The sequence below is a fragment of the Pleurodeles waltl genome, chromosome 6 (assembly GCF_031143425.1).
Source record: "Pleurodeles waltl isolate 20211129_DDA chromosome 6, aPleWal1.hap1.20221129, whole genome shotgun sequence".
NCBI classification, from domain to species: domain Eukaryota; kingdom Metazoa; phylum Chordata; class Amphibia; order Caudata; family Salamandridae; genus Pleurodeles; species Pleurodeles waltl.
The window spans coordinates 622,754,450-622,780,886 of NC_090445.1; the positions used below are offsets into that span (position 1 = coordinate 622,754,450).

General features: G+C 43.1%; 1 protein-coding gene across 1 annotated transcript in view; it reads right to left on the reverse strand.

Annotated features, from left to right (window-relative positions):
* Nucleotides 1–26,437, reverse strand: part of LOC138300075 (uncharacterized) — a 68,082-nt gene that overhangs the window by 28,397 nt on the left and 13,248 nt on the right. Inside the window, exons 4-5 of the mRNA XM_069238949.1 lie at nucleotides 19,146–19,257; nucleotides 6,236–6,373 (exon numbers count right to left, since the gene is read on the reverse strand). Coding sequence (XP_069095050.1) covers nucleotides 6,236–6,373; nucleotides 19,146–19,257 — 250 coding nt within the window. The remainder of the gene's footprint in view (nucleotides 1–6,235; nucleotides 6,374–19,145; nucleotides 19,258–26,437) is intronic.

Here is a 26,437-nt window from a genome sequence, read left to right on the forward strand (position 1 = left end):
TGTCTTCATCAGCATGGATCTGGAAACACCATGGGCCTGATTCAAAGTTTGGCGTATGGTTTTCTCTGTCACAAACGTGGCGGATATCCTGTCTGCCAAATTATGATTTCTATATGCTATTATGGGATTGTAATAAGGCAGATGGGATATCTGTCATGTTTGTGACGGAGTAACCCCCTCCGCCAAAGTCTAAATCAGGCCCTATTATCGAATGTCTTGCAACAATGTGACTGAGCTACCAGCAAGGACAGATTTTGACTGCCTCCTTCCACATTTTCAAAGTGCTCATGACCTGAGTGGTTTGCTGGCCTGACACTAACTCTCAGAACTTTGGTAGATGTACTGGTCCTTTGGGCTGGCAACCCAGTTCACTTTTAACTTCAGCAAACCTCTGTGTCGTAGGACAGAGGAATAGAGTAGACCAGAAAGTGGACACCATGCTGCGCCCTTAAGAATTATGGATAGGCTGTCATACTGAAAAGAAAGACTGCTATATAAGAGGTGAATAGGGAAGGAAGTAGATTGCCAATAAAGTGAAGAACCTGCTCAAAATCATTCAATAAAGGTTCAGCTGCTTTGAAACTTGCCCTAAGGAACTGCTTCCTGTGATAAGAGACAAACTAAGATCAGAGTGCTGCTCTCACTTCCCATAACACTGATGATTCATCTGTTGTGTGTAAACCTGTCTCTGAAATCACCATCCCAGTATGAGAATTGACTGGTAAGAATGGCTTAAGAAACCTTTTGATAAACCACTTTTTTTCTGATGGGTCACTTGGGTGGTGAGCACACACAAAATGTAAAAGTCTGACATCTTGGTGATGTCAGAACTAGGAACTCTGGGACAAAGTTATGCCCACTTCCCACAGGAAGTGGTCATATAGGGGATTTAGTGACCCCAGGGGTAAGTAGTCTATTGACTACTGCCCTAAACTCCCCTAACACCTCTAAGTGCAGTATTTAGGGGCCCCTGGCACCAGAAAAAAAGATCCTGCAGACCTGAAGAAGAAGGACACTCCAGAGAGGCAAAAGCAAGAAGTGAAGACTGGTGGCAGACTCGGTGCCAGCCCTGTCAGCCTGCCTGCTGACTTTGACAATTGCAACAAACTTGCCTCATCGTGCAGCTGTTTACGCCTCCAAAAGCCCATGAGGATTGTCAGCCTTTGCCCCAGAATCAGGAACTCCCGTGGAGTAGCAGAGCTGCTTCACTGCAAATCTCAGCCACACTAAGAAACACTGAGGGGACTTGAGACCACCAAATCCCAGAGTCATAAAAACGTTCTGATCCTAGAGTAGAGAGACGTCATCCAGAGACTTTTCGGAAGGCTGGCAAGAGAGAAACTCTGAGATACTGCTCAGATCCTTTGAAAATATTTTGCTGACACTTCTCAGTTTTACACTGAGAGGTCTTATATTTCCTCTGCCTGAATTCTATGCCACCTATGAATTTCTGGAATCACTGTTTATGGGAAGTTCTTCCGATTTAACTGAAGACAAATGCGTTCACATCTGAACTAAGAACTCTTTATGAGTTCTAAGTGATTTCTTTCTTGCACTCTTCATCAACTTAGAATAGGGATTTACTTATAGGGAACACATTTTATGCTTTGTTCTGTATTGTATTAATATTTTCATTGACCAATTGATGATTTCAATTAAGAAAGCAATATTAAAAGATTGTAATAACATTTTCAAACGTACATTGACATCGTATTGACTTCCTTGAAATGCAAATAGTATTTATAATGACTGTTGATCTGCAGCTTCTGATTAATTTGTACTCGCTCCTAAGGTCCAACCTTTGGTGTGCAGCAAGGGTGGGATATCCAACACTATCCCAGCTTCTTATAGGACTGTGCTTACATTCCTATCAAGATGCTGGGAGAAGGACTGAGGTGGGTCTTCCCCTTTTCAAACCTGCTCTTGTTGCTCCCCCTGGCTTCTCATTGGAGCCTCCGTGTTGCCAGCTAAGTAAGAAAGGTAGGTAGAAAAAAATATATATTTCTTTACGTCTGCTTGTATATGTTTGTGAGTGATTAAGAGTGTGTCACAACTCCATCTTGTGTCCTATGTGTGGTAGGTTTTACTCCACCGGGCTCCTGTAAACTTTCCCTTGTGGTGCATCCCTGCCCCGAGTACTCCAAGTCATGCTTCCCTTGAGGCACCTTCTTGTTTCGAGCACTCCATGATTCCACCTGAACCATTGGCCCTCCTGTTAAGTTGCTATGCAAGGTTAGTCCGTTTTGCAGCTACAGATTATCACATGTATTTTTAGGATAAGTATGCTTCCTTGATCCCCCACTGAACTGTCCTATCATGGACTAGGGTTCTGTTGTACTTGTTAATTGTTTCCCTTTAACGTTTGCACCTGCCACCTGCAGGGTCTCAAATCCATTGTACGTAATACATGATATTCCCCAGGTTAATTGGAAGTTTCAACGCTGCCAGGAGGCCAAGGAACCTTCCTGGAACACCCTTTATTCCAGTATAATATACCACATCTGAACCTGCATCAGCACTTGGCCTCGTCCCCATCCGGTGCAAGCATCCTCCCTGCACTCAACTCCTGAGTCACCCGGATCGTTCAGCATTCCAGTCCAGTGCAAGTATTGTCCCTTCACTAAACTTCTGAGTTGCCTGGAACTTCTAGCGCTCAAATCTTCCAAAACTTGCGGATTATCCCATGACTCTTGCTTCTGCAATGCTTCTTGTGTCTTCCTTGTGAGCTACAATTCTGCCTTATCTTGAGCGTCTTGCACCGAGCCTCCTGCCTCCTTTGGATTCCTACTTAAACAAGTCTAAGTACTTTCTCTTCAGGTTAGTGCACACTTATCCTTACAGTAGGAAGCAGGCCTGACTGTCAGCCTCTTTAAGACTCTAGACTTGTCTCCAGTTCCTTCTTTGTAATTTTCCTTCAGCGCTCCTTGCTTGTCCTTACTTCAGACCCTCTCTCCAACCTTGGCACTTGAACGGTTTTTGCTTCTGGACCAGAGACTTAGGGCCAGATGTAGGAAAATCCTGAATTGAGACTCACAACTAATATGAATGAGGTGGGTAGCTATTTGCGACCCCCTTGCGACTCGCAGCACTCACAGTGATGGTGACTTGCTGGAGACAGCAGACCACCATGTCTGTGACTGCTTTTAAATAAAGCAGTTTTTTTTTTTTTAAGGCAACCCGTTTTCCTTAAAGGAAAACAAGATGCATTACAAAATGAAAAAATGTTTTCCAGGTAATTCACAAAGGGGAAGGGGTCCCATGGGGACCCCTTCCCTTTTGCGAATGGGTTACCACCAGTGTGACACATCATGCAGTATCGAGCTGCGACTCGCAATTAGGAAGGGGAACACCCCTTCCTAATTGCGACTCGCAGTCCCATTTTGCGAGTCGGTAACCAGGTTACTGACTCGCAAAACGGGGATTGGGCATCACAATGTGCTTTTTGCATGCCGCAAACAGCGAAATTCACTGTTTGCGCCATGCAAAAAGTTTGCTACATCTGGCCCTTAAGTCTGTGTTTCTCCATTGAACAGAAGTGTCAAGAAGAATGTTCTTTTAGAAGGGATTTATATTTCTATGAACCGTATAACCTCCAGTTTATGTTTCTAGCCTACCTTGGTAGTGTCATTAACTCCAACCTATGTACCGAGTATAACCTTGCCTTACTATGCCATGGTGGTGTCCCTAACTCCAATCCATGTATCAAGTGCAACCTTGGGAGTGCCAGTAACTCTAATCTATGATCCGAGTTTACCCCTGGAGTGCCAGAGGCTCCAAGTTCTTCCTCAAGAGTCTCCGAAGATTCTCATTCAGGAATGTGGTTATTCTGCTCTTATGCCGTGATTTAGAAGAAACCTGTAAGTGTCAGTTATTGAAGCAGTGCAGTGTAAATTATATAGGGATGTGCTAGTGTATTGATGTAATTGCCTCTTCCTGTTGTTCTCAGTGTATTGTATCTTCATGAAACCAGAGATGCTGGTCCTGTAAACATCCACTTTCGCATACCCAGAAGGTGTCTGGAGCGACGCATCCTGTTATACAGATTAGAACTGTTGCTGAGCATATCCAGTACCATCCATTTTTTATTCCTATTTTGTGCCTCCCCCCTTCCACTTCGCGGGATCAAGGAGTACTGTCACTGGATCTTGCATCACCCTGAGAGGGAGTGGAGGTCCAGCATTGGCTCCAGTGTCGTCTCCACAGTTGAGACCAGATGAGTGTGAGACAGAGTGAATGGCGTTAAATGAATGTGAATGTGTGAATGTGTTTGAGAGTGTGAATGAAACTGAAAGTGAGTTAGAATCTGAGTTTGAGAGTGTTTATGAATAAGTGAAAGTGAGTAAAAGAGGGTGAGTGAAAGAGTATTGTGTTAGAAGAATTGATTGATTGGAGATTGTGTGAAAGTGAGTCAGTAGTGTAGCTATCAATGGTGCAAAGAGATTCAGTCTCACCAGGACCCAGAGTCAGTGAGTGAGTGTAAGTATGTTAGTAAGTGATGATAAGAGCCAGTGAGTATGAGTATGGCTGTGTGTAACAGCGAGTGGGAGTATGAGTGGCAATGAGCGAGAGAATATTAGTTAAAGTGAGTGGGGGAAGAAAGCAAGTGTGAGAGGGAGTATTAGTGAGACAAATGTTGAACAAAATGCAGTGAACTCCTGTCAAGCCACAAAAAGAGAGTCCTAACCCCAAGCTCCTAGATCCCAGCTGTTAACTGGGAGACATCAGCCTCTTCAAATGTTTCTGCTTGATTAATATTGTGTCCAGGGACATCATGGAGCAAGAAATGGTGGATGGGGAAGTAGACCACTGTCAGTTTCTTTTGCTTCACCACCATTTCTTGCTTTGTGAAGTCCCGGGGTGGGACATCAAGCAGAGAGTGCTGGGTACAGGCTGTATGTTCAAATTGAACACTAGGAGATTTCAAGGGGCGTAACCTGGGCAGTTGCTAATGCTTATTGCATAACTGAAGGAAAACTGTGGAATTGCCTACTACCTTGTACGTTGAACCTTCCTGATTATCCACAATGAGCAAGCTTAATTAAAAGTTCTCACACTCTTATAGTCAGTCGTATTTGGATTTATTGAAAGACATTCAAGGCATTGCTTTTTGGCAAACCCACTGGTCTTTTCATTCTCATTAAGCATTCTTCTGATTAACAGTATCTCAGACCTTAAGTTTGTTGCCCAAACGTGGAAGGTTGTACTGAGACACTGACAAAACATGTAACATATTTCTGTGGCCAAAACAGAACCACTACATTGAGTGAATAGAATGTACAATTGTGTAAGAATATGTAATTTTCCTGTGTCTCTGAGAAGCACTACTGGCAAGTGTTTGATAAAAATGTGCTAAAATGATACTCCTTGTACAGTAGCTCAGATGAAGTAAGTATTGAATAAGACAAAGTCACTGATAGAAATGTTCTGACGTCTTAAGAGAAAATGTGATTTGTAATTTTTGAGGAAATTAACCTGGTTGAAACATGAAATTGGTCTAGAGATATCAAAATAAATTAACATAAACACTTTTGATTCCCCGGGGTTTTGGTATTCCTCACTATCCACGAAGAATACTGTTAGATGTGGCCCTATTTTCTCCGTTCTTTACATAATTATCTTTATTATCCTTTGGTTGTTTGTTTGATTTGGAATCATTTAAACTATTTAAAATGTTTATTTTCCCTGCCAGTGGTCTGCTCTGAGTAGCTTCTGACTCTAGTGTGCTCACGTGAATATGTACTTTTGGCATGTAAATCCACAATGTAACCTTACACTGTGTAACTTTAATATCAAACTCAAGTCCACCAAGTTTCTGTTGAACTACTGAATACTGACATCAACAATATGGTGGTACAAGAATTTAGAGATACAAAATATCAAAAGGTAAGTAGATATTAGGGAAGTATAGATTTACTATTCCTCATTCCCCTTCCACATACCTTGAAGATGTATGTACCACATAGTTAAATATATGCTGATTTACGGATTAAAACTCTAGAGTTACTAACCTGTCAATATATTGTTTTTGATAGTTTGTCTTCAATATTGTGCCCCATCAACACTGTGCATCAATATTCAGGGGACACAACCACCAACTTTAATCACAGTTCCACAATTTTACAAAATGGGCTATTTACATGGCCTGTTTGCTTTCCATGAACCATTGTGCTCTTGTCCCACATCAAGCCTGGATTCTGAAGGTCAACACATCGGTTTCACTCTTTGTATTACTTACCTGTAGCCATTGACGTTAGGCAATTGGTGGTAGTTGCCAACTGCTGCATTCCCCAAACAGACGTATCCAGAGGGTGGTATCATCTGATAAATGGTGACATCTTTTGCTGCTCCACTCCCTGAGTCTTTCCAAATAACTCTGGACAAACAAAAGCAATACCATTAAAATAGATTGCAAACTGATTACTTTTTCAAAAGAAATTAGTGGAACGTGCCAATAATGTGTGAGCAGAACTCTTTCAGTAGTGCGAATTCACCGATTAAAAAAACACAAGTTTGTGGTGTTGAATTTCAGTTCCAATATTTTATGTATTTGGTAAAACATGAATTGTACACAATCCAAAGGGAGATTGTTCAGTGGCAGTGTCTTCTTTAAGAGAAATGCCACCTTTCATTCAGGGTGCCAAAGGGCTTCGATGACATACTCAATTGCTGGTGTTAGTTTGACTTACCAGGCCAAGTAGCCTCATTTACGTGAGCAGAGCCACTATTGTAGTTGTCAAAATCTGGTTCCACACTCCTAAATGGATTTGCTTACATCTAAATGTGATTTCTGAGTGTTCCTTTGGGCAGCAAGAGGCTCAGCTTCTGGTGACGATAAATATTTCCCGTTCCATAAAAATAAATGCTGCTGCCACCACCTGAAACCACCTGAACAACCTAAGGACTGGCAGAACTGCCCTGCAGAACACCTTCACACTTACACATTTGAAGTATTCCTAAACCACTTCCTGGGTGATTCCCATGAAATGAACACAGATTTACTCCTATCGATGTGCGAAGGTGAAGATAACTCCCTAAAATTTGATGGAGGCATAAGAGGGAGTGTTTCTCTATTTTGAAAATTAATTTAACAATAAATGAAAAAAGAAAAAGTTAACAAGAGTTTTAGCACTTGCGCTGTTTTTCATATGCAAAATATACGTTCACATAATTACACCCCCCCCCCCCCCCACACACACACACACAATAAGAATTCACATCTCTTTTTCAGAATTACCTCAAGAAATTAGAGCAGGTTTGCAGGCACGATCTGGAATGTTTGTAATTTGCAAACAGTTATAAATATCCACCAATGTGGAGGTTGCAGATCTCTGTTTGTTTGTAAGGTTCAACCCAATATATTCACCATAGTTCGATTTCAATTTAGAGTATTTTTTCTTTAAAACATTCCTCGAAATGTATGAAAAGACGACATTTCACATATCTAATAACGCGGACGCATGCTGTATAGCATGAAATAACACGGCTCCCAACAGCATTTTCTTCAATATGTGCGACACAACATTAATATATGTCCATAACAATACAGTTTGTCCCAAAATACGGCAATCAGTGTTCTCACAACGGCAATTCCCACCATTAACCCATTATTATCAAACACTATCATGCAATATAACAGAAGGTAGCACAACACATTAAACAACTCTTCTGAATACATTCAACAGAGCTCAGATATGCCAAATAGTTTGCTGTTTTATTAATAAGATTTATCACACCTTCTTTACCCTAAAGCCACGTCAGTCATTATGTCCACCTTTCGTTATCTAGATGTCCTAATCCTTAAGTAGCCCGTGGCTGCAATGCAGATATTTGATGGTGTTTATAAAACCTTGATGATGTTGCACACTCTCTCATCGATTCCCAATAATCCTGTCTACTCACTTGTCAATTGTACCCCGGTTAGTTTCTCTATTGCTCCGCCCGCTTGGTTATGTTAACCCACCCAATGCCACTCCTGTCACAACCCAGGGCTGCACTGCTTGCCCCAAACCTTGCAGGATCACACGAGGATGAGGCACTGCCTGCCCCAGACATTGTAGGGCCAGGCAAGGAGGAGAGCTGTATTGAGATCTGGTACATATGGGTATTAGAATATCACACAACACCAGCATAGGAGTATCACACCCCATGTTACTCACACGAAAGGGCAAGTAGTGCACTATAATATGTACTCCTTGCCTTAACTTAAATAAATGATCGCTACTTGATCCAACCTTCACTGGAAGACTTGCTCTGTTTTTACTTTAACTTGCCACTGAAAAAAATAATTTTTGGCAGAGCATGCTAGACAAAATAAAGCACCGGGTATACTATCACACAGTTATGCCTTATAGGCAGCTAAACAAAAACACCCAACACCAAGAAAAGGACAGGGGAAAAATGAAGAGACTGAGGGCGATAAATGCGAGCAAGGACAAGACAAGAGGAAGCAGGAAAAGGAAATATGAAATCCTAAAGACACAATATTTCCTTAACAGTTCAAGATGGACGTTCAACACGTTGGGTTAGTCAGTTTGGTGAAGGATATTCATAAAAAAAAATTAAGAAACAGGTCTGACAGAAGGAGCTCTTCAGAGTTTGTTTCACAGAGTTGTCTTTTCTCTAGAATCACATAGATCTGGCGTAGAGAACAGCTTTGTTTTCCACCCTTAATTATGGACTGGCACAGTTGATTTAAAAAAAAGTAAATAAAGAAAAGGTGTTCCCAGATGACAACGTTATATACTTTTGACAGCAATGTTTCTAGCAGTTACTTTTATCTTCCCCTAGACTCCTCACCCTATAGTCAGATTAATCTAAAAGCATTACCATTAAACAAGCATTGGTAAAGCCAAAGGGTCTGGCCTATACAAGAGCTATTGGCTTTGGCAATGTGTTTTGCCTTGTTGTACTCTAGTGTGGCTACTGTTCTGAGTGGCTAAAAGTTAATGGTGTTAAATGGGGGAGTAGAGTGGAGTAGGAGGAGCAGAGTGTTGTAGAGTTGAGTAGAGGGGAGTAGAGTTCAGTGGTTCAGTGGCAGAGAGTGCCATAGAGTGGAGTGGGGTGGAACAGGGTGGGGTGGGTTGGCGTGGATTGATGTAGTGGGTGGATTGGAGTAGAGTGGGGTGGATTGGATTGAGGTAGAGTTGGGTGGAATGGTGTGGGGTTGATTGGATTGGAGTGGGGTGAATTCAAATGAGCTGAGGGGCACAGGATTAAGATGGATTGGAGTCAGGTGGATTAGATAGAATTGGGGTGTTTGGTTTGGATTGGAGTGATAGGGCTGGAGTGAGGTGGATTGGATTGGGATGGAGTGGACTGGAGTGGTGTGGATTAGATTGGACTCGAGTGGTTGGATTATATTTGACTCAAATGGGGTGGATTGGAATGGAGTGGGGTGGGGTCGACTGCATCGGAGTGGGTGGATTGGTGTGGGCAGACTAGATTGGATTGGATTGGAGTGGGGTGGATTGGGGTGGTCTCGATAGATTAGAGTGGGGAGGGCTTGATGGAGTGGATTGGAGTGGGGTGGACTTAACTGGGATGGGGTGGGTGGACTGGATTGGAATAGAGTGTGTAGATTGTAGTAGGGTTTGGTGGATTGGAGTTAGTGGGGTGGATTGGGGCAGGGAGGACTGAAGTGGGGTGCACTGGATTAGAGAGGGGTGGATTGGATTGGGGTGTGGTGGTCTGCAGTGGGATGGATTGGAATGGAGTGGGGTGGGTGAATTGAATTGGATTAGGGTGTGGTGTATTGGATTGGAGTGGATTTGAGTGGATTCAAGTGGACTGGAGTGGGTGAATTAGAGTGTTGTGGGGTGGATGGATTGGACTGGAGTGTGGTGGACTGAACTGGGATGGTGTGGTTTGGATTGGGTGGATTGGATTGGAGTGGGGTAAACTGGGTGGATAGGATTGTAATGCGGTGGACTGGACTGGGATTGGGATGGAGTGGGGTGGATTAGAGTGAGTGGATTGGAGTGGGGTGGAGTGGATTGAAATGGGATAGGATGGGGTGGGCTGGAGAGGTTGGTTTGGATTTAGATGGGGTGGATTGGATTGGGGTGGATTGCCTTGAGGTTAGGTGGAGTGCATTGAGGTGAGATGGATTTATTGGCATGGGGTGAATTGGACTAGAGTGGGGTGGACTGGAGTGAGGTGGATTGGGGTGTATCGGATTGGGATGGAGTGGAGTGGAGTGGATTAGAGTGAGGTGGATTGATTGAATTAGGTGGATTGGGTTGAGTGGTGTGGATTAGGGTGTGAGGGATTGGATCAAGTGTGGTGGATTAGGGTGGGGTAAAATGGCTGGATGGAGTGTGGTGGAAGGGATTGGGTTGGGATGGATTGAGTGGATGGGGTGCATTGGAATGGAGTGTGGGAGATTGGACTGCTGGATTAGATTGGGTTGGATTAGATTGGTGTGGGCTGGATTGGATGGGTGTGGGTGGATTGACTGGAGAGGGGTGTATTGGATTGAAGTGAGGTCGATTAAGGTGGTTTAGAGTATGGTGGATTGGACTGGAGCAGGGTGGATTAATGTAGACTGGATTGGAATCGAGTGGGGTCAGTTAAAGCGGATTGTATTGGGGTGGGGTGGATCGGATTGGCGTGAGGTGGACTGGGTAGCAGTGGACTTTTGTGGTGTGGGGTGGATTAGATTTGAGTGGGTTTATTTGAAGTTGGGTGGATGGATTGGAGCGCAGTTGGATAGATTTGAGTGGGATGGGCTGGGATGGATTGGAGTGGGGTGGATTGGACTTGAATGGGGTGGATTGGACTTGAATGGGGTGGATTTAACTGGAGTGGGCTGAATTGGACTGGAGTGGATTGGGATGGATTGGATGGGGTGGGATGTATTGGATTGGAGTGGGCTAGATTGGACTGGAGTGGGGTGGATTGGATTGGTGTGGGGTGTAATAGATTGTAGTGCTGTGGATTGTAATGGCTAGGAGTGGGGTGAATTGGGATGGGTGAGGTGGTTTGGATTGGGGTGAGGTGAGGTAGATTGGATTGGAGTGAGGCAAATTGTTTTGGACTCAAGTGGGTTGTTTGGGATTGGAGTGGGCAGGTTGTTTTGGATTAAAGTGAGGCAGATTTGACTGGGGCCAATTGAAATGGGTTGGAGTGGGCAGATTGTTTTGGATTGAAGTGGGGCAGATTGTTTTGGATTGGAGTGGAACATATTGCTTTGGACTGAAGTGGGGCAGATTGGAGTTGGGCGGATTAGAGTAGGACAGATTGTTTTGGTTTGGAATCAGGCAGACTGGAGTGGGGCAGATTGGTTTGGATTGGAGTGGGTGGGGTGGATTGGAGTGGGGTGAATTGGTATGGAGTGGGGTGGATTGAATTGTGGTGAGTTGGATCTTATACTATACTAGAGCCCTTGTAGCCTCATGGCTACCATTAGGTGTCCTGGTGTTTTGGATTGGAGTGAACAGATTTGAGTCAGACACATTGTTTTGGACTGGATTGAGCAGAATGGAATGGGGTTGATTGTTTTGGACTGGAGTGAGTTAGACTGGAGTGAGGTGGGTTTGAGTGAGACAGATTGTTTTGGATTGAAATGGGGCAGATGGGAGTGGAGCGGGATTGCAGTGGAGCAGATTGTTTTACATTAAAGTGTAGCACATTGGAGTGAGGTTGGCTGTAGTGGGGCAGATTGTTTTGGATTGAAGTCAGCAGACTGGAGTGGGGGCGGATTGAAGTGAGGTAGATTGTTTTGGATTGGAGTGGGGCAGATTGGAGTGAGGGGGATTCGTGTAGGACAGATTGTTTTGGATTGAAGTAGGGCAGATGGCAGTGGGGTGGTATTGGAGTGGGGTAGATTGTTTTGGATTAAAGTGGAGCACATTGGAGTGAGGGGGACTGGAGTGGGCTGATTATTGTGGATTGCAGTGGGGCACATTGGAGTGGGGCAGATTGTTTTGGATTGGAGTGGGGCACATTGGAGAGGGTTAAATGGGAGTGGGCATATTGTTTTGGATTGGAGAGGTGCACACTGTTTTTGATTGGAGTGGGGGAGATTTGTTTGGAGTGGTGCAGATTGTTTTTGATTAGGGTGGGGCAAATTGGAGTGGCTCAGATTAGATTGGGGTGGGTTGGGAGGATTTGAGTGGGGTGAGTTAGAGTGGATTGGATTGTGTGAGCTGTTTTGATTGGAGTGGGGTGTATTGGTGTGGGATAAAGTGGGGTGGATTGTAGTGGGGAGGATGGAATGGGCGGATTGGGGTGTACTGCATGATAATGTGTTAAAGTATCACTTCAGAAATTACACATAATAAAGAAACAGCATTGCTTTGCAATATTTCGAACAAGTTAATCATCTTTTGAGAAGATGAGCCAAAAAAAAAAAAAAAACATGAGTGGAAAGTGAGAAAAGGCGACTTGGCACAATAAAAGAAAATTAGTTAAAAAAAATAAAACTTTTGTTTGTCCTGCTGGGCACAATTTTGCCAGTAACAAGACTTCTATTTGCTGGACACTACAGTTTAAAAAGAACAAAATAGTACCTCGATCACATTTAGAGCAGCGGGCATGCACTAATTAGGTTGAATCAATCAGTGCTTGGTCCCTGCTCCACACTGAGAAACGGAAATTATGCCAGGCCTGCCTTGGCGAATTACAAGGCTGTAAAGAAGAGTGCCAAGCAAAGCAACAAATGGTAAGTGACAGGCAGGTTCCAAGCCCTTTACTGTACACAATAGAGTCTCGCAAGTGAGACGTATGAGCTAGCACATGCAATCGCAGCCTCTACCCTAAAAACAATGCTTTGTTGTTCAACTCATCTGTTCACCTTTCATATTTTAAACCTTAATACTGTTTTACTGATGTTGAATAGTTCAGCACACAACTTTGGGGAGTTGCAGGCCTGTCAACCTGGCCTCAAATTACTGTTTCGAAACAGAAAAGATGCTTCTGCGTGATTATTCTTCATTTATACCAAAGTTGTGTCCGCATTGTACACATCAGCAAGATCATAACACTTGCATTCTCCCTTCCTCTTACTCACTCTGAAATGAAGCGAAGCAGATACACAACTAAATGAAACAAGACTGATTGGATGATCAGTTCTACTGCACTTGCTAGGGGCATCCTAATAGTTATTTGCTGAGCAGCGCCTTCAAATTTGTTGCCAGTATGCCATAAAAGAGGTTGTTACATTGTGGTTAGACATAACTTCAGTCGGTGTCACTTAGAAGCCCTTGGTGGTCCAGAAGAGCTATTAAACTAGAACACATTTTTAGATTTAGTCTGGCATCATAGATTTGTTACGCCTTTTACAGAAGGTCCCTTTGGAGGGACGGCTTACTTTCTGAAGACTTCCCTGAAGAAGGGGAAAATGAGTGTTTAAACATTTCCTTAAGGGTCTGAGACAAAAACTTCTTTGCTTCATGATCCTTGACAGACTTGAAGAAGCAGGAGTGACAGGCAGCAGAAAAGAATCATGTTTCGACCCTACACTCTGCACGTTAGGTGTCCTTGAGAGCTCACAAAGACAGTTTTTGCTATTGATAACAGGTTCCAAATGCTGAATGGTTGATGGTGTCAAATCCAAGGTTGATGCAGCCACACTTGGAGTCCTTTGATGCAACGCAGAGGTAGTGGAGAGCTAAGGGAAAGTTTTCCAGCTCCAGTCTGGCACCTGATGGATATTCAAAATGTGAGACCTATGTGGGATGAAACATGCATCAGAGCTAGATTTTGTAGTGGTTCTTGTGTAGCTGTTTTGTGGCATGGACAGAGCACCTGAAAGTTAACTAAAGTTTTTGAAAGGTAAGCATCATAATAATGGTAGATGTAAGTGCCATTACCGGCAGCACAGCTGCTGAATTCTCCCATGTAGTGGAAGTCTCAATGATTAATATCTTATTGGCAATGTATATTAAAGCAAGCATTGCCAGAGCCAATAGGTCTAGCTGAAACACCTTTGGCTTTGCCCATGCTTCTTTTACTTTATCAAGATTTTTGTAACACTTTATTTTTGGGGAGCTGCTGGGCCCTCACCAATAAAAACATTAGCTAAATGAAACAATTGTTTTGGCACACAAAGCATAAATCGCCCACAGCAGTCTCTGGTTGTGTCGAGAAACACTTTATCCATGGATGTGCTCATTGTAAAAGGGAAGAACGTCATTACACACAGTGAAGTTAGCCAACAGGTGAAGTGGGCTAGCCCACTGAACCATTCTGTAGGCTCCAGAAGTAAAATGTGAATGTGACAACATTGATGTCAAAGACTGGCTAAGAATATAAAGGATAAAGTACACCCTGCCGTACATGATAAGGATATTTAAAGTCACCAAAGTGCTCCATAAACATATAGAGGAACTAGGCCAAATGCCAACTTCCTTTGTAAGGTTGTGGAACTCTGAGGTGACTTGCAATATTCTTATCATGTAGAGCAGGGGGTACTTTATCCCATATAATACATGGTCACACCATCACCTTTCCGACAAACCACTTAAATCCTTTCATATGAAAGGGGCAGCATGTTTGCAAACATGAAGAATGAAAATAGAACTTCTAGTGACGGCTTCTCCAACAAGTAGCTTGTGAGCTCCAGATACCTGTAAGTAGCTTTCTAGTGTGCAGCCAGCCTAATAAACCAGCAGCTTTTGCTTTGATCAATTAATATATGTACACTAAAATTGAGAAGAGTGTATTTGAGATAAATATTTGTAATTTCAGAACTCATAAGCAAATGTTTGGAGAAATTTGGTTACATTGCCAAAAGATTTATAAATCTGATACTGATTGAAAAATCATGTGGCTAGGGGGAGATTTATTACTAACATTATTACCTCTGTGCCAGAGGCACTGCAGCTATGGCTTTTAAGCAGTACTCATGACGAGACATTGTAAATTGCCAAAGCCCTTTTTTACATTGCTGCTGAAAACCCTGTCTGCTGTACCAATGTGCTTAATTCTGGTAAACTTGCATAGGTTGGTCAGGAATGTAATCTTATTCATGTGGTCAGTAATACATAACTAATAATAATAGTATCTCAAGATGATTTTCATTGAACCCAAGTAGCTCTAACTGCAGAAAACTTTGAGGATTCCTGCTCTATTGCAAAATTAAACACATCAAAAACCTGTTAGATTTCTGTTGCAAAAAACAAATTAAAATTAGTTCAGTACAAGTCCGTTTTTTTCTTTTTGAAAAAGCTGCAGTAGTGCAGAAGAGGTAGAAACAAACAAAAAGATTCTAACTTTTCTATAATCATTTAAGGAGTGCAAAAAATAAACACGTACTTTCTGCTTCTCAGTGTAAACTAGGAAAATAGAGGTGAAAAAAGAAAAGCAACTTTCATATTTGTTGCTTTAAACAGCTGCTTTGATTATGCTCCATGACCTGCCTTTCACCTGGCTGTTGGCTCTGCCAGCAGGCATCGTGACATCGGAACTCAACTGTGCTAAGGTATTACAGTTGACTTCAGACATCTTTTCTTTATTATCGGAGGCAAGGTGTGTCACAATTCGCAGATTACATGAGGAATGACGTATCCCCTGCTATACATATTAAGGATATTGCAAGTCACTGAGGAGTTCCATAACCATATTGAGGAACGAGGCCAGATGACAAGTTATTTTGTAAGGTTATGAAACTCCGAGGTGACTCGCAATATCCTTATTATGTAGGGCGGATGTACATTAGCCCAAACAATAATGGTCACACCATCACCTTTCTCACAGGTGCGTTGCTCCTTCATATGCAAGAGTGACCTTGCTTGCAAACATGAAGAATTAAAATAGAACCTTCAATGCAAAACTAAACACATCAAAAACATGTTAGATATTTATTGCAAAAAGATATTAGAAACAATTCAATACAAGTTTGTTTAAAAAAACAGCAGTGGCTGTGCACGACCCAGTTACTTATCAGTAATCTTCATTACTCTGAGTCCTAGTCATCTTTTTCACAGTCCTTACTGATTGAGTATCTGTTTTGGATCTACAGACATTGCTATCTAGCACAGACAAAATTCCTACCTCCAAGATGGCCACAACACTTCCAAATCAAACAGATGTTGCCGAAGATAACACATGGATACCAAACTCTGGTGTTGTTCCCCCACCCAGTTGGAGACAATAATGTGAAGTATGAGGTGTGTCCCAAGTCCTAGTGCAACATACATCCTTAAGGCTGGTGACCTTAAACACTGCCCAGGAAGAGGAAACAGCCAAAATTGACCTACCCTGAGCAGAAGAGGGAAACTCCTGACCAGCCAACTGATAGGCAGTAGAAATAGACAACTTTATCCACTGGGAAATTGTAAAAGAAGAATTCACACCTTTCCCTTCCAGACCAACAGTAAGGGAGTCAGATTTACAAAAAGCAGTTTCAGCCAAATAAATGCACGAGGCTCCGTGAACATCTAGCGTGTGGAAATCAGATTTCTCTGAAAACTGAGGATGAGGATAAAGACAGGTAGCACAATGTCTTCAGAACAGTGAAAAGAATGACTGGGATGAAGAATTACCTTGTTAGGAAAGAGTCTCAAAAACTGAGCAGAGGCCAGCAGAGCACCGATCTCATCAATTCTTCGACTTGAGCAAATGGTCACCAAAAAAATCCCTTGGCTGACAAAAACTGGCAATGCATTATGGTCAGAAGTTCAAACCACTCCCCTTGCAGAGCTCGAAGCACTAAGGGAAGGCCCAAGGCAAGAACTGGAGAATGAATAACAAGACCCCTGAGAAAAAACATTTCAAGAGGCAAGAAGCCAAAGGTGCAGCCAAAGAATTGTCTGAACGCTGAAGAGCTGGAATGGCAGCCCACTGACTTCTCAAAGTCAAAACTGCTAACCCCAAAAGAAATCTGTCCCTCAGGAAATCAAGAATCCAATGAGGATCACAAGAATAAAGGGAAACATTTCTTGAGGTATACCAAGCCTCACAATTCTTCCAGTTTCTACAGTATGACTTTGGAGAAGACAGTCTCTTAGAATGCTGGATGGACTCTGTGACCTCTGTTGAAAAAACCCTGAGAAATTATAGCTGACCTTTGAAATACCTAACCCTCAGGTTCAACCACTTCAGAACGGCCAGGGAGAGCTGGGGAAGCCAAAGAGGAGGAGGACAGAGGGGATTGAGCCAGAGGGAAATGAGCCAGAGGGGATAAAGAGACAACTGCAAGAGAAGCAAATACCACGGTCTCCACAAACATCCTGGAACCAACAGTTGGACTTCTGCCTTATCTTCCGGAATCTTTCTCATCACCTTAGGAATCAACTGTAAAGGAAGGAATGCGTAAAGGGAATTGAAAAGGCATTGGTCGCTGAGGCTCCTTGAGATTGAAGCAGTCTGCAAAATACAGGGAGCTAAGAATTTTCTCTGGTAGAAAAGAGATACAACATTTGGAGTCCCAAATCTCTTTGGAATCTGAAGAAACAGATAGAGACAAAGGCACATCATCACAGAGGATGTTCAGTAATGACTCAGGCATTCCGCAGTCCCATTCTCCTACCCTGGAAGATAAACCCTGAGAGAAAGGAGATGAATCTCTGCCCAATAGCTGATCTCCCTATAAAGAAGAATCAGAGCCTGAGGGCCCATACCCACCTATCAGTTGATATAAAACCATGCCACCAGATTGTCGGGTTGAATGCAAACATGGTGACTCTGAATGAGGGGCAGGAAGTGAACCAGAGCCCTCTGAAAGGCCACCAATTCCTTCCAGTTGGAGGAAACAAATGACTGTTCATTGGACCTCGTTCCCTACACCATGTGTTCCCCCATTACCGCTCCCCTGCCCCACTTGCTTCCATCTGTGGAAAATACACTCTTAGGCGAGGGAAGGAGAGAAAACCCTTTCTGTAGGGTTTCAAAAGGTCATCAAAAGACACATCCGATAACAAACAATCCTGTAGTTCCGTTATTGAGAGAAGCTCAGAGCAGGCCTTGCCTTCATTCATGTGGTCAGCCAACAGACAAAGCTCACATGTATGTAATGTAAGTGTTAGCACGAACCACAAAATTAGAGGCAGTTTACCAACGCTTAACTGCACCCTCAATTTTTTATTCATAGATTTTGATGGTAGGGCATTGTCAGCTCTAAACACTAACGTTTTACAAACCTCTGAATTATCAATCCTCCTAATTATCAACGAAATCTAAAGGAACCATTGTACTCAGTGCAAATTCATCATGGCAGACAAAAGGATATTTTAACCCCATGGACCGAGTGACTTCATCAACCTATTGGTGGGGACCTGCTAAAGGAATGACCTAGAGTGGTGAGCCATGCATTACGTTGTAAAACATAGGTAGCTGGATGTATTGGAGTCAATTTATAACACAACTAACAACATTAAGTTTGACGTAGTAAATTAATGTGGCTTTCCAGCATTTTCATGTCGATCCAAAGAATGTAAAAGAAACAATTCAGACAGATCTCAGAGCAATGTGAGCATGAGGGCAACTGATAAAATACATCATGAAATCTAATATTAAAGATGCAATGTTGAAAATAAAGCAAAAACAACATGAAAATGAATTGCTTACCGACTGATGCCGGTGGTATAAAGGTGATTCTTTCAGTTTTTAAAGTTATTCCTAATAGACAACATTTTTTGCAAACTGTCTGCTCCAAGCAGTTTGTTTCACGGAGGTCTGCCTGTCTAAGTATTGACCTCGTTAACCCCTGAGTAAAAATAGAGTAATGCACTTTTCCATGAAGAGGCTGATCTGCACAGACAAGCCGTCACTATTCTTCGTGCTTGCCATTGCCTCGTTTATGCGGATGGTTGCAGGTGGCTGGCACTGGCACACTTTTTGAAACCGGGGCTTAATGTTCATCATCAGAATTTGAGCCAGAGCTTGAGAGGGAATGGGAGAAATGAGGATATAGGAATGAGGAGAAAGATAAGAAAACTAACAATGGGAGAAAGCAGGGATGAAAATGTGAGATTAAGAAACATGAAGTGAAGGGCTTTGGAAAACGGGCTTGAAGCGGGTTTAGGACAAGGTAGCCTTGGGATTCAGCGCCCTCGGCACCTGCAGAAGGCTCTTGGGACTTGCACTTGTTTCCAGTTTCACAGCTTAAATGCGGATCCACACGTGACAACATCTTAGGTTTTAGGGACTAAAGTTTACTGCATGTAAAGTTTAATTTATGGTGTTCAGAAGGAAAAGGATAATACCTGAAACTGGAAGGTGGTGTGACAAACCCATTCCCAACATCCTTCACTATGATGGCAGCGTTTGGAGGTGGTGAATAGTTGTTCACGGCAGTGTCACCCACTGGATAGAAACCTATAAAGTGGTAAAACAGGAGGGATATAGTCAGCAGAAGCACATATTACCAAAACTGATTTTAAGATCAAATTCAGGAGATATTGTAAAATCCAAGCAGTGGCCTGACGAAAATTGAGCCCCCTCCCCCACCTGTTAAGTACATGGTGGGGGTCCCTCTGGTCTGCCATCTACCACTTTTAATGAGGGGGGCCCACTAGAGCTGTTTCCCCCCTTCCCGTTTTTTTACGAATATACAGTAATAAAACGTCAAATTTGACTGGCGTGAAAGAACTTTTGTAAAATAGATCGACCATACAACCATTTGCTGCTGTGCTCTCCAAAAAAGTTAAAATAAAAAAAAAACTGCGGGTGCAATGGATGAGCCTTTGGGGCAGGGTGTGGGCGAAGCAATGGGGAGTAGGAAGGGAGAAATGCAGCAACAGAAGCTCTTGAAGGTGAACTGGTGGAAGCCCTAAAAATTAACTAAAAAAGACAGGGAAGGGAGGGTAAAAGAATTGACAGGCTTGGGGGGAGGGATGAGTGGGTAACAAGTAGAACGACTGCTAGGTGTTTGGGAGAGAGAAGTAGCACTCAAGGAAACAGCACAGCACACAAGCAAACATATTCAGTTTCATAGAGTGCTGACATAAAAATTTAGATTCCTAAATGGGTACAGTGCTAGTGTACAAGTCATCCAGTCAATAGGATGGCAAAGAGGCTGTGCTCCAGGGGAGGGATAAACAGAAGGTGAAAGACAACACATGATGGACATAGAAAGCCATTGAATAAAAAACATGTAAATAAGAGCAACAGCAACGGCAGCCAATGGTAAGCAATCGGTTGGGAAAAAGCCGACTATCCCTAATTGTGTGCTGAGCATAAGCATGAACATGGGTTTGGAGCAAATACAATATTACACAAGTATGACCTCAGTCACAAATATACATATCCTAAACAATGTAGTGCCTTAAAAGAATTTTCTTGGAAATTACTGATTTAAACTTTTAAATTAAAAAATCTTGATTCATGTTTATTGGTTTCTTTAATTGCTTACATTTTAGGAGGAGAGAGAGACGTGCCTCCATACTCACCTTGTTTTCATCCTTCTTTTTTTTCTTTATATCTCAACCGCCCTTCTGCACCACAATGGGACTATACCGATATTTAATTGTCAAGCAGTGTAGATTTGAGGTTCCCCCACTCTAATTTCCGCTATGGCATTACGGTATTATATATGGTATTATATTGCTTTCTATCAGCCTAATATTGACTAACTTAAATATTGATCAATGCTTTACAAGTTTACAAGTCAATGTGCAGTTTTCATGGTTACACGCAACTGCTCTCCAGAAAGAAAACAGACATTTGCAGGAAGTAATATCTATGCCCTTATACCAGAAATGTTGTAAGTTACAGTAGAAATAGGCTTTTTGTGTAATGAGCAGTGGTCTGATCCTGGATCTATGGGGAATAGAAGCCTTGGCTCACTCTGTTATCAAATCTTGGGTAGACATGCAGATACTTAAACTGAGGAGATGGATGTTCCTTGGTGTCAACATAGATTCAAAATTATTTTTCACTGCTTTTATAGTGAAATCAACCTGGGGATGGGGTCCTGCATCAGTCTGAGACAAATCGGTGTAGCTAGAGGAACGACTAACAGGAGCAAAAGATAGTTGCAAAAATAATAACAGACACTTTATGCTGAACCTAGTTAGGGGCTAGGGCATTGATCCAGATGGTACTGATTTGTAAGTGAGCATAGGTTTTAATTCTGGTAAAAGTAACAACGTGCTGGCCATATTTTTCAAATTTCAGGTTGTAAAATTTCAGGAAATTTCAGGGATTGTAATCATTTAGGGCCTCATTATGAATTTGGTGGTCCGACTGCCGGACCACCAATATGCGGTGGGGAAGTGGCTGCCAATATGGGCATGGGCAGTGCAGGGGCCTCCCTGTGGTGGTGACACTGCCATGAAAAGGCTGGCGGAAAGGCAAGTCATGAGAAGCACGGCGATGCCGACATCGGCACCGCCATACTTGACCAATGCTTGCACTGCCGCCAACCATTCGGGATCCATGATCCTGGCGGTGGCTGGAGTCTCCTGGTGGTCAGACTGTCAAGATTTCGGCGGTTGGACTGCCATCGTGAGCATGGCGGTCGTGGGACCACCGTACTCGTAATGAGGCCCTTAGTATTGTGGCTCGTAAAAATAGTACTTTTATGCTAGAGATACTGACTACAAACTTCCATGGGAGTTGCTATGGTTTTGTCCCAAGCACAAGAAGTCATTCACTAGGCAAAGGAAGATTAAACTGAACCATTGTTTTACTACTCAACAATTTGGGTGGAGGAGCGTTGCCCATCCCCACTTACCCCCCTCCCGCACCCCCCAGCAGCAACCGCTGCAAATCCTTTTACATGGAAAGGATAATAAACTCTGTTTAGTATCCTTTCAATGTGAAAGGGGCAGGGCATTAGGGGGTGACGAGCTGAGGGGAGTGCAATATGCACTCCCCTCAGAGCGCATGTGTGTTTGGCCGGCCGTCTTAGGTAGTCCTCATGGACGAGAGGGACTGCTTAAAGTAAATTCTTGGGACAATTGAGATCATTTCTGTTGGACCTTTCCCTTTTTTTCAAGGTTACTCCAAACTTTTTGCCTTCCTCCACCTATTTTTGTGACATTCTTTTTGTTGGCTTTAGGACTCTGGGAACTTTACCACCGCCAATGAGTGCTAAAGTGCATGTGCTTTCTCCTCTAAACATGGTATGATTGGCTTACAACTTTTTGGCATATTTGATTTACTTGTAGGTCCCTTGTAAAGTGGTGTACCATATATCCAGGGCCTGTAAATTAAATGCTACTAGTGGGCCTACAGCAGTGATTGTGTCACCCACAGAAGTAGCCTTTCAAACCTGTCTTAGGCCAGCCATTGCAGTGCTTATGTGAGCAGATTACTGGCACTTCGACTTGGCATTTATAACTACTTGCTAAGCCTTAAACACCCCTTTTATTACACATAGGTCATCCCTTAGGTAGGGCCTAGGGAACCCTATGGGCAGGGTGCTGTGTCAGTAAAAGGTAGGACATGTACTGTTATGTTTTGCATGTCCTAGTAGTGACAAACAGCATATTTGTTTTTCATTACTGTGAGGTCTGCTCCTCTCATAGGTTATCTTTGAGAATTCACTTATACACGTTTAAGTGATAATGCCTAATGAGAAAGAAGTAGCTTTGTCATTATTTATATTTTTGGAATGGTAATTATAAGATCTGCTTACTGGTGTATAGTTGGACTTTACATTGCTATTTTAGAAATGCCACTTTTAGAAAAGAAGCATTTCTATGTACTTATAACTCTGTGTGCTTTGCAGGCCATCCCCAAACCATGTCTGGCCTGGGTGACAGCTACACTTTGTGCATACTCTCTAGGCAGCCACAACACAAGAAGGGATGGGTGTGAAAGTGAGTCATCTGCATTCATCTGCATACTGATAGTCTTCCTGGACTGTGAGAGGGAGAGGTCGTTCACAATTTACATTTGTATAGGTTGTGTTCTGCCCTCACACAAATGGCTGATTTACCCCATCTGGAGCCAGGGCTGGGCTGAAAGGAACTGTTGTGCACTTCTAAGGGTTCCTTTGAAGTCACCCCTTCATCAAAGAGATTTTTTAGTAAAGGTACTGGGGCTTTCAACCCATGTTTTTAGAGACTGCATTGGACTTGTAATCAGATGCTGCTGACTCTACAAACTGCACAATTCCAGAGGACTGCAGTGCTGGCAGGAGGAACTGCCATTTGGACTATTTGCTTTGTGTACTGGCCTGCTGAGCCACTCCCAAGCATTCTAAAGCATGAAGTGTGGCCCCCGAGACCGGCATGTCACCTTTATGACTTGCTCTGCTTTGAATGGACACGCTGAACCGGCAAGCCGCATTCTAGTAAGAGCCATGTTGCCTAGGCAACTTGGAGGCTCAGGAGATGTCAGCGCTACCGCTACCTTGCCTGCCCCCAGAAAACATAATCCCATTTGGTGTGGCTGCGTCCACCTCTAACTGAGCTGAGCCACCTTGTTCCAGCCCCAGCAGTAGTGTGCAGTCACCCGTATCAGACCAGGAGAGGTACCATGTACAAATTGAAGCCATGGTGCATGCGCAAGCTGCTGGAAGAGAATCTGCATCAGAAAATGTCCTGTGTTTGGCATTCCACTTCCAGGGTCCTGCTCGCCACCATAAGCACTTGTAGGAGCTGTCCTAAGTTCCCTGATCCCAATGGAGGGCTGCTTTAGACACTTGGGGACATTGCTTGCTGAGGGTGGAGGCCTCTGTGGAGCGTACTTGGCTCCATTGGCCTATGGTGTCCATCCTGAGAGGCCCCTTGGGCTAAGCACTGTTTGCAACTCAGTTGAGGCAACAGGTGCCATCATTAGGGCTTGGCTGGGTGCTGATTTGCTCACTCTCACCTTAAGAAGTGATTTGATTAATCCCCAATGGGGATCGTTGTCCCCCCTCCGACTAGTTACAATAAATGACGAGGTAGGAGTGAAAGTGCTTTGGAGCTTGTTGAGTATTTGTTACATTTCATGGGGTTTTAATGTCTCTTAAGGAAGTGAATGCACATGTAAACACTGTGTGCCCTTCAGGCATTTATTGTGATAACTAGAAGAGTACTTGTGTGACACTTTTATTGTCTTTATCTTGTGTGCATGACAACCCAGAATTTAGCACAGAACTGCTATAAAGAGTGCAGTTGCGCATGTGCCCATGCTCTTCCTGCAATATAGGTGACTGTTCCTAAAAGATACTCTGCACTGGGGGAAATTGCCTATATGTGACCCACATGTAAAGTATTAGTTATGGACTGGTGATTTTCTGCATATACCGGGACATTTTAACTCTGTATTAATTGCCTTTCTTACGTTACTCTTTCCGTTTTGGTCTTGTGTTGTGGTATAAATAATATAGAAAGCATATTTTTGTATACCACTGTGTGGAATCTGTTTTGTGTTGTATTCATTGTGTTGCTGTGTGAGGTTGAGCAAATGCCTTACACATTGCCTCTGAAGATAAGCCTGTCTTCTCTGTGCCAAGCTACCTGTGGGTGAGTATAGGTTATCTTTGGGGTGTAACTGACTTGCCCTGACTAGAGCGGTGGGTTCTGACTGGTTTAGGTGCATACCCTAGCCAACCAGAAAGCCCATTTATAAACGAATTCTTGTAGAGGTGACCAAACAAAAGAAGTGGTCAACTTAATACAAGCTTTATGAATAGCACCCATAGAGTATCTGAAAAATTAATGCTGAACATTACCTATGGATGTTCTTTCTCAGAAACAAGATTCAGTGTTATCATTGGATATACTCAAGGCAAACTCCACTTGGGAGGTGTTAACTTCAGAATAAAGTCTTATGAGTGCACTGAATGTGAAAAAAGACCAAGTTGTGAATCCCATTTGAATCAACCTGAGAGAAAACATACTGGGAAACACTTCATCAGTGCTCTGAATGACAGAAAAGTTACAGTGTTAAACTCAGTCTCACTCAAAAAGAGAGAACCCTCACTAGGGAGGAATCCTTATCAGTGCTGTGAATGCCAGAAAAGCTTTGATTGTAGGTTCATTCTGGCGCTCCATGAGAAGACCCACACTTGGCAGAAAATTAATTGAAGCTCTGAATTCCAGAAAAGCATCAGAGAGAACGCTAGTTTCATTCAACATGAGGGAACCCTCATGTGGGAAAACTTATCAGAGCTTTGCCATAGAAAACATCAGCCTTAAGGTCAGACTTGTGGCACACAAGAGAACAGAAAACTGGAGAAAAATTCAATGCTCTAAGTGCCAGATGATCTTTAGTCAAATATTCAGTTTCACTTCACTTAGTAGAGAAAACCTTGTCAGTGCTCTGAGTGCCAGAAAAAAGTAGTTGGGGTTATGAACATATCTTTTCATCTTTGCCAATGGAGTGAAGGCCTATTGGCCCACTCTTGTAAAGTTCTGCTTCTATGCACTAACCTAGATCCTTGTGCTAACATCCCAAGTGTGTGGGCTGTGTAGTGCATACAGTGTTTATACAGGTAATGAAGAGTAGTGAAGGACTGCAGATTCCCTTTTGGATGCTCTTAGCCTCTTCCTGTGCACATGAGGGAGGTGAGGTTGTTTTCAAATGCAGAAGGAGTGCATTGCTGACATTCTGGAAGCTAGACTTGAGACACTTGACACTGAAGTGGAAAAAGAGAAGAAAGGGCTCCTTTAGAAATTTGATTAGGTCCTCTTCCTGAGAGGGACTGATTAGTCTTACAGTGGCACTGTCATTTGGAAGAAGGTGGGGCTGAAGGGTTGGGCTGCAATTTCTGTTCTTCTGGATGAAATGAGTCCTTTATTTGAGGTCAGTCTTTTGTCTCTTTCCTAATCACTCTCAGCATGGTTGCTAATGAGCTAACTGTAGGAAGCTCACACGTCTTTGGGGTTCTGTTGTAGGTACTCTGTGCTGAAGACTACCTTTCTGTGAGAAACATGAATCTGCACAAAGGCTAAGTCTGGAGAACAGTCTAGAGAAGAAAGATGAAATGACAATCAACCCAAAACACTTAAAAAAGTGCAGACTTTCAGAAAGAGAATCCATATTCAGTGTCTGCTTAATGGGCATGTAAATGAGAGCAACTCAGCGAATTGTTGTTCCAGGTACAAAATCTCTTCAACCAAGGAAAAGAGGGCTCCACAAAGTACTCAAAAGACTACTGCACAAGCAGTGCTGGTGTCTGCTTGACAGCCAGCTTTGCAGAGGTCAGGAGACATTACCTGGAGTCTGGCCAGCAATTTGTGGATAGCAGTCTCTCTGTGAAAATAGTTCCAGGAGGGAAACAAAATCAGCCATCATTGCTGCAGTCAATGGTACGTTTGTGCCTGCGACGGAGAGTGGTGCTGAGAGGTTTGTGCCCAAGGCAGACTCTGCCTCAAAGCCTCAATTTTGTGCCCTGAGCAGACAGCACCACCACACAGACGTTGTTCCTCAGTGGAACGTGTCACTGCCATCCAAGATTGTGCCCAAGATGTGCTGTGTTGCTGCAAGTGAGACTCTGTTGGAGCTGCCCTAGAGACACTGTGACTTTGACCTTGAGGGCCTGCCTACTACACCACATTTTTAACCCAGAAGCAGGTCCAGCATTGCCAGAATCACCACCTATCTGTGAGGACATTAG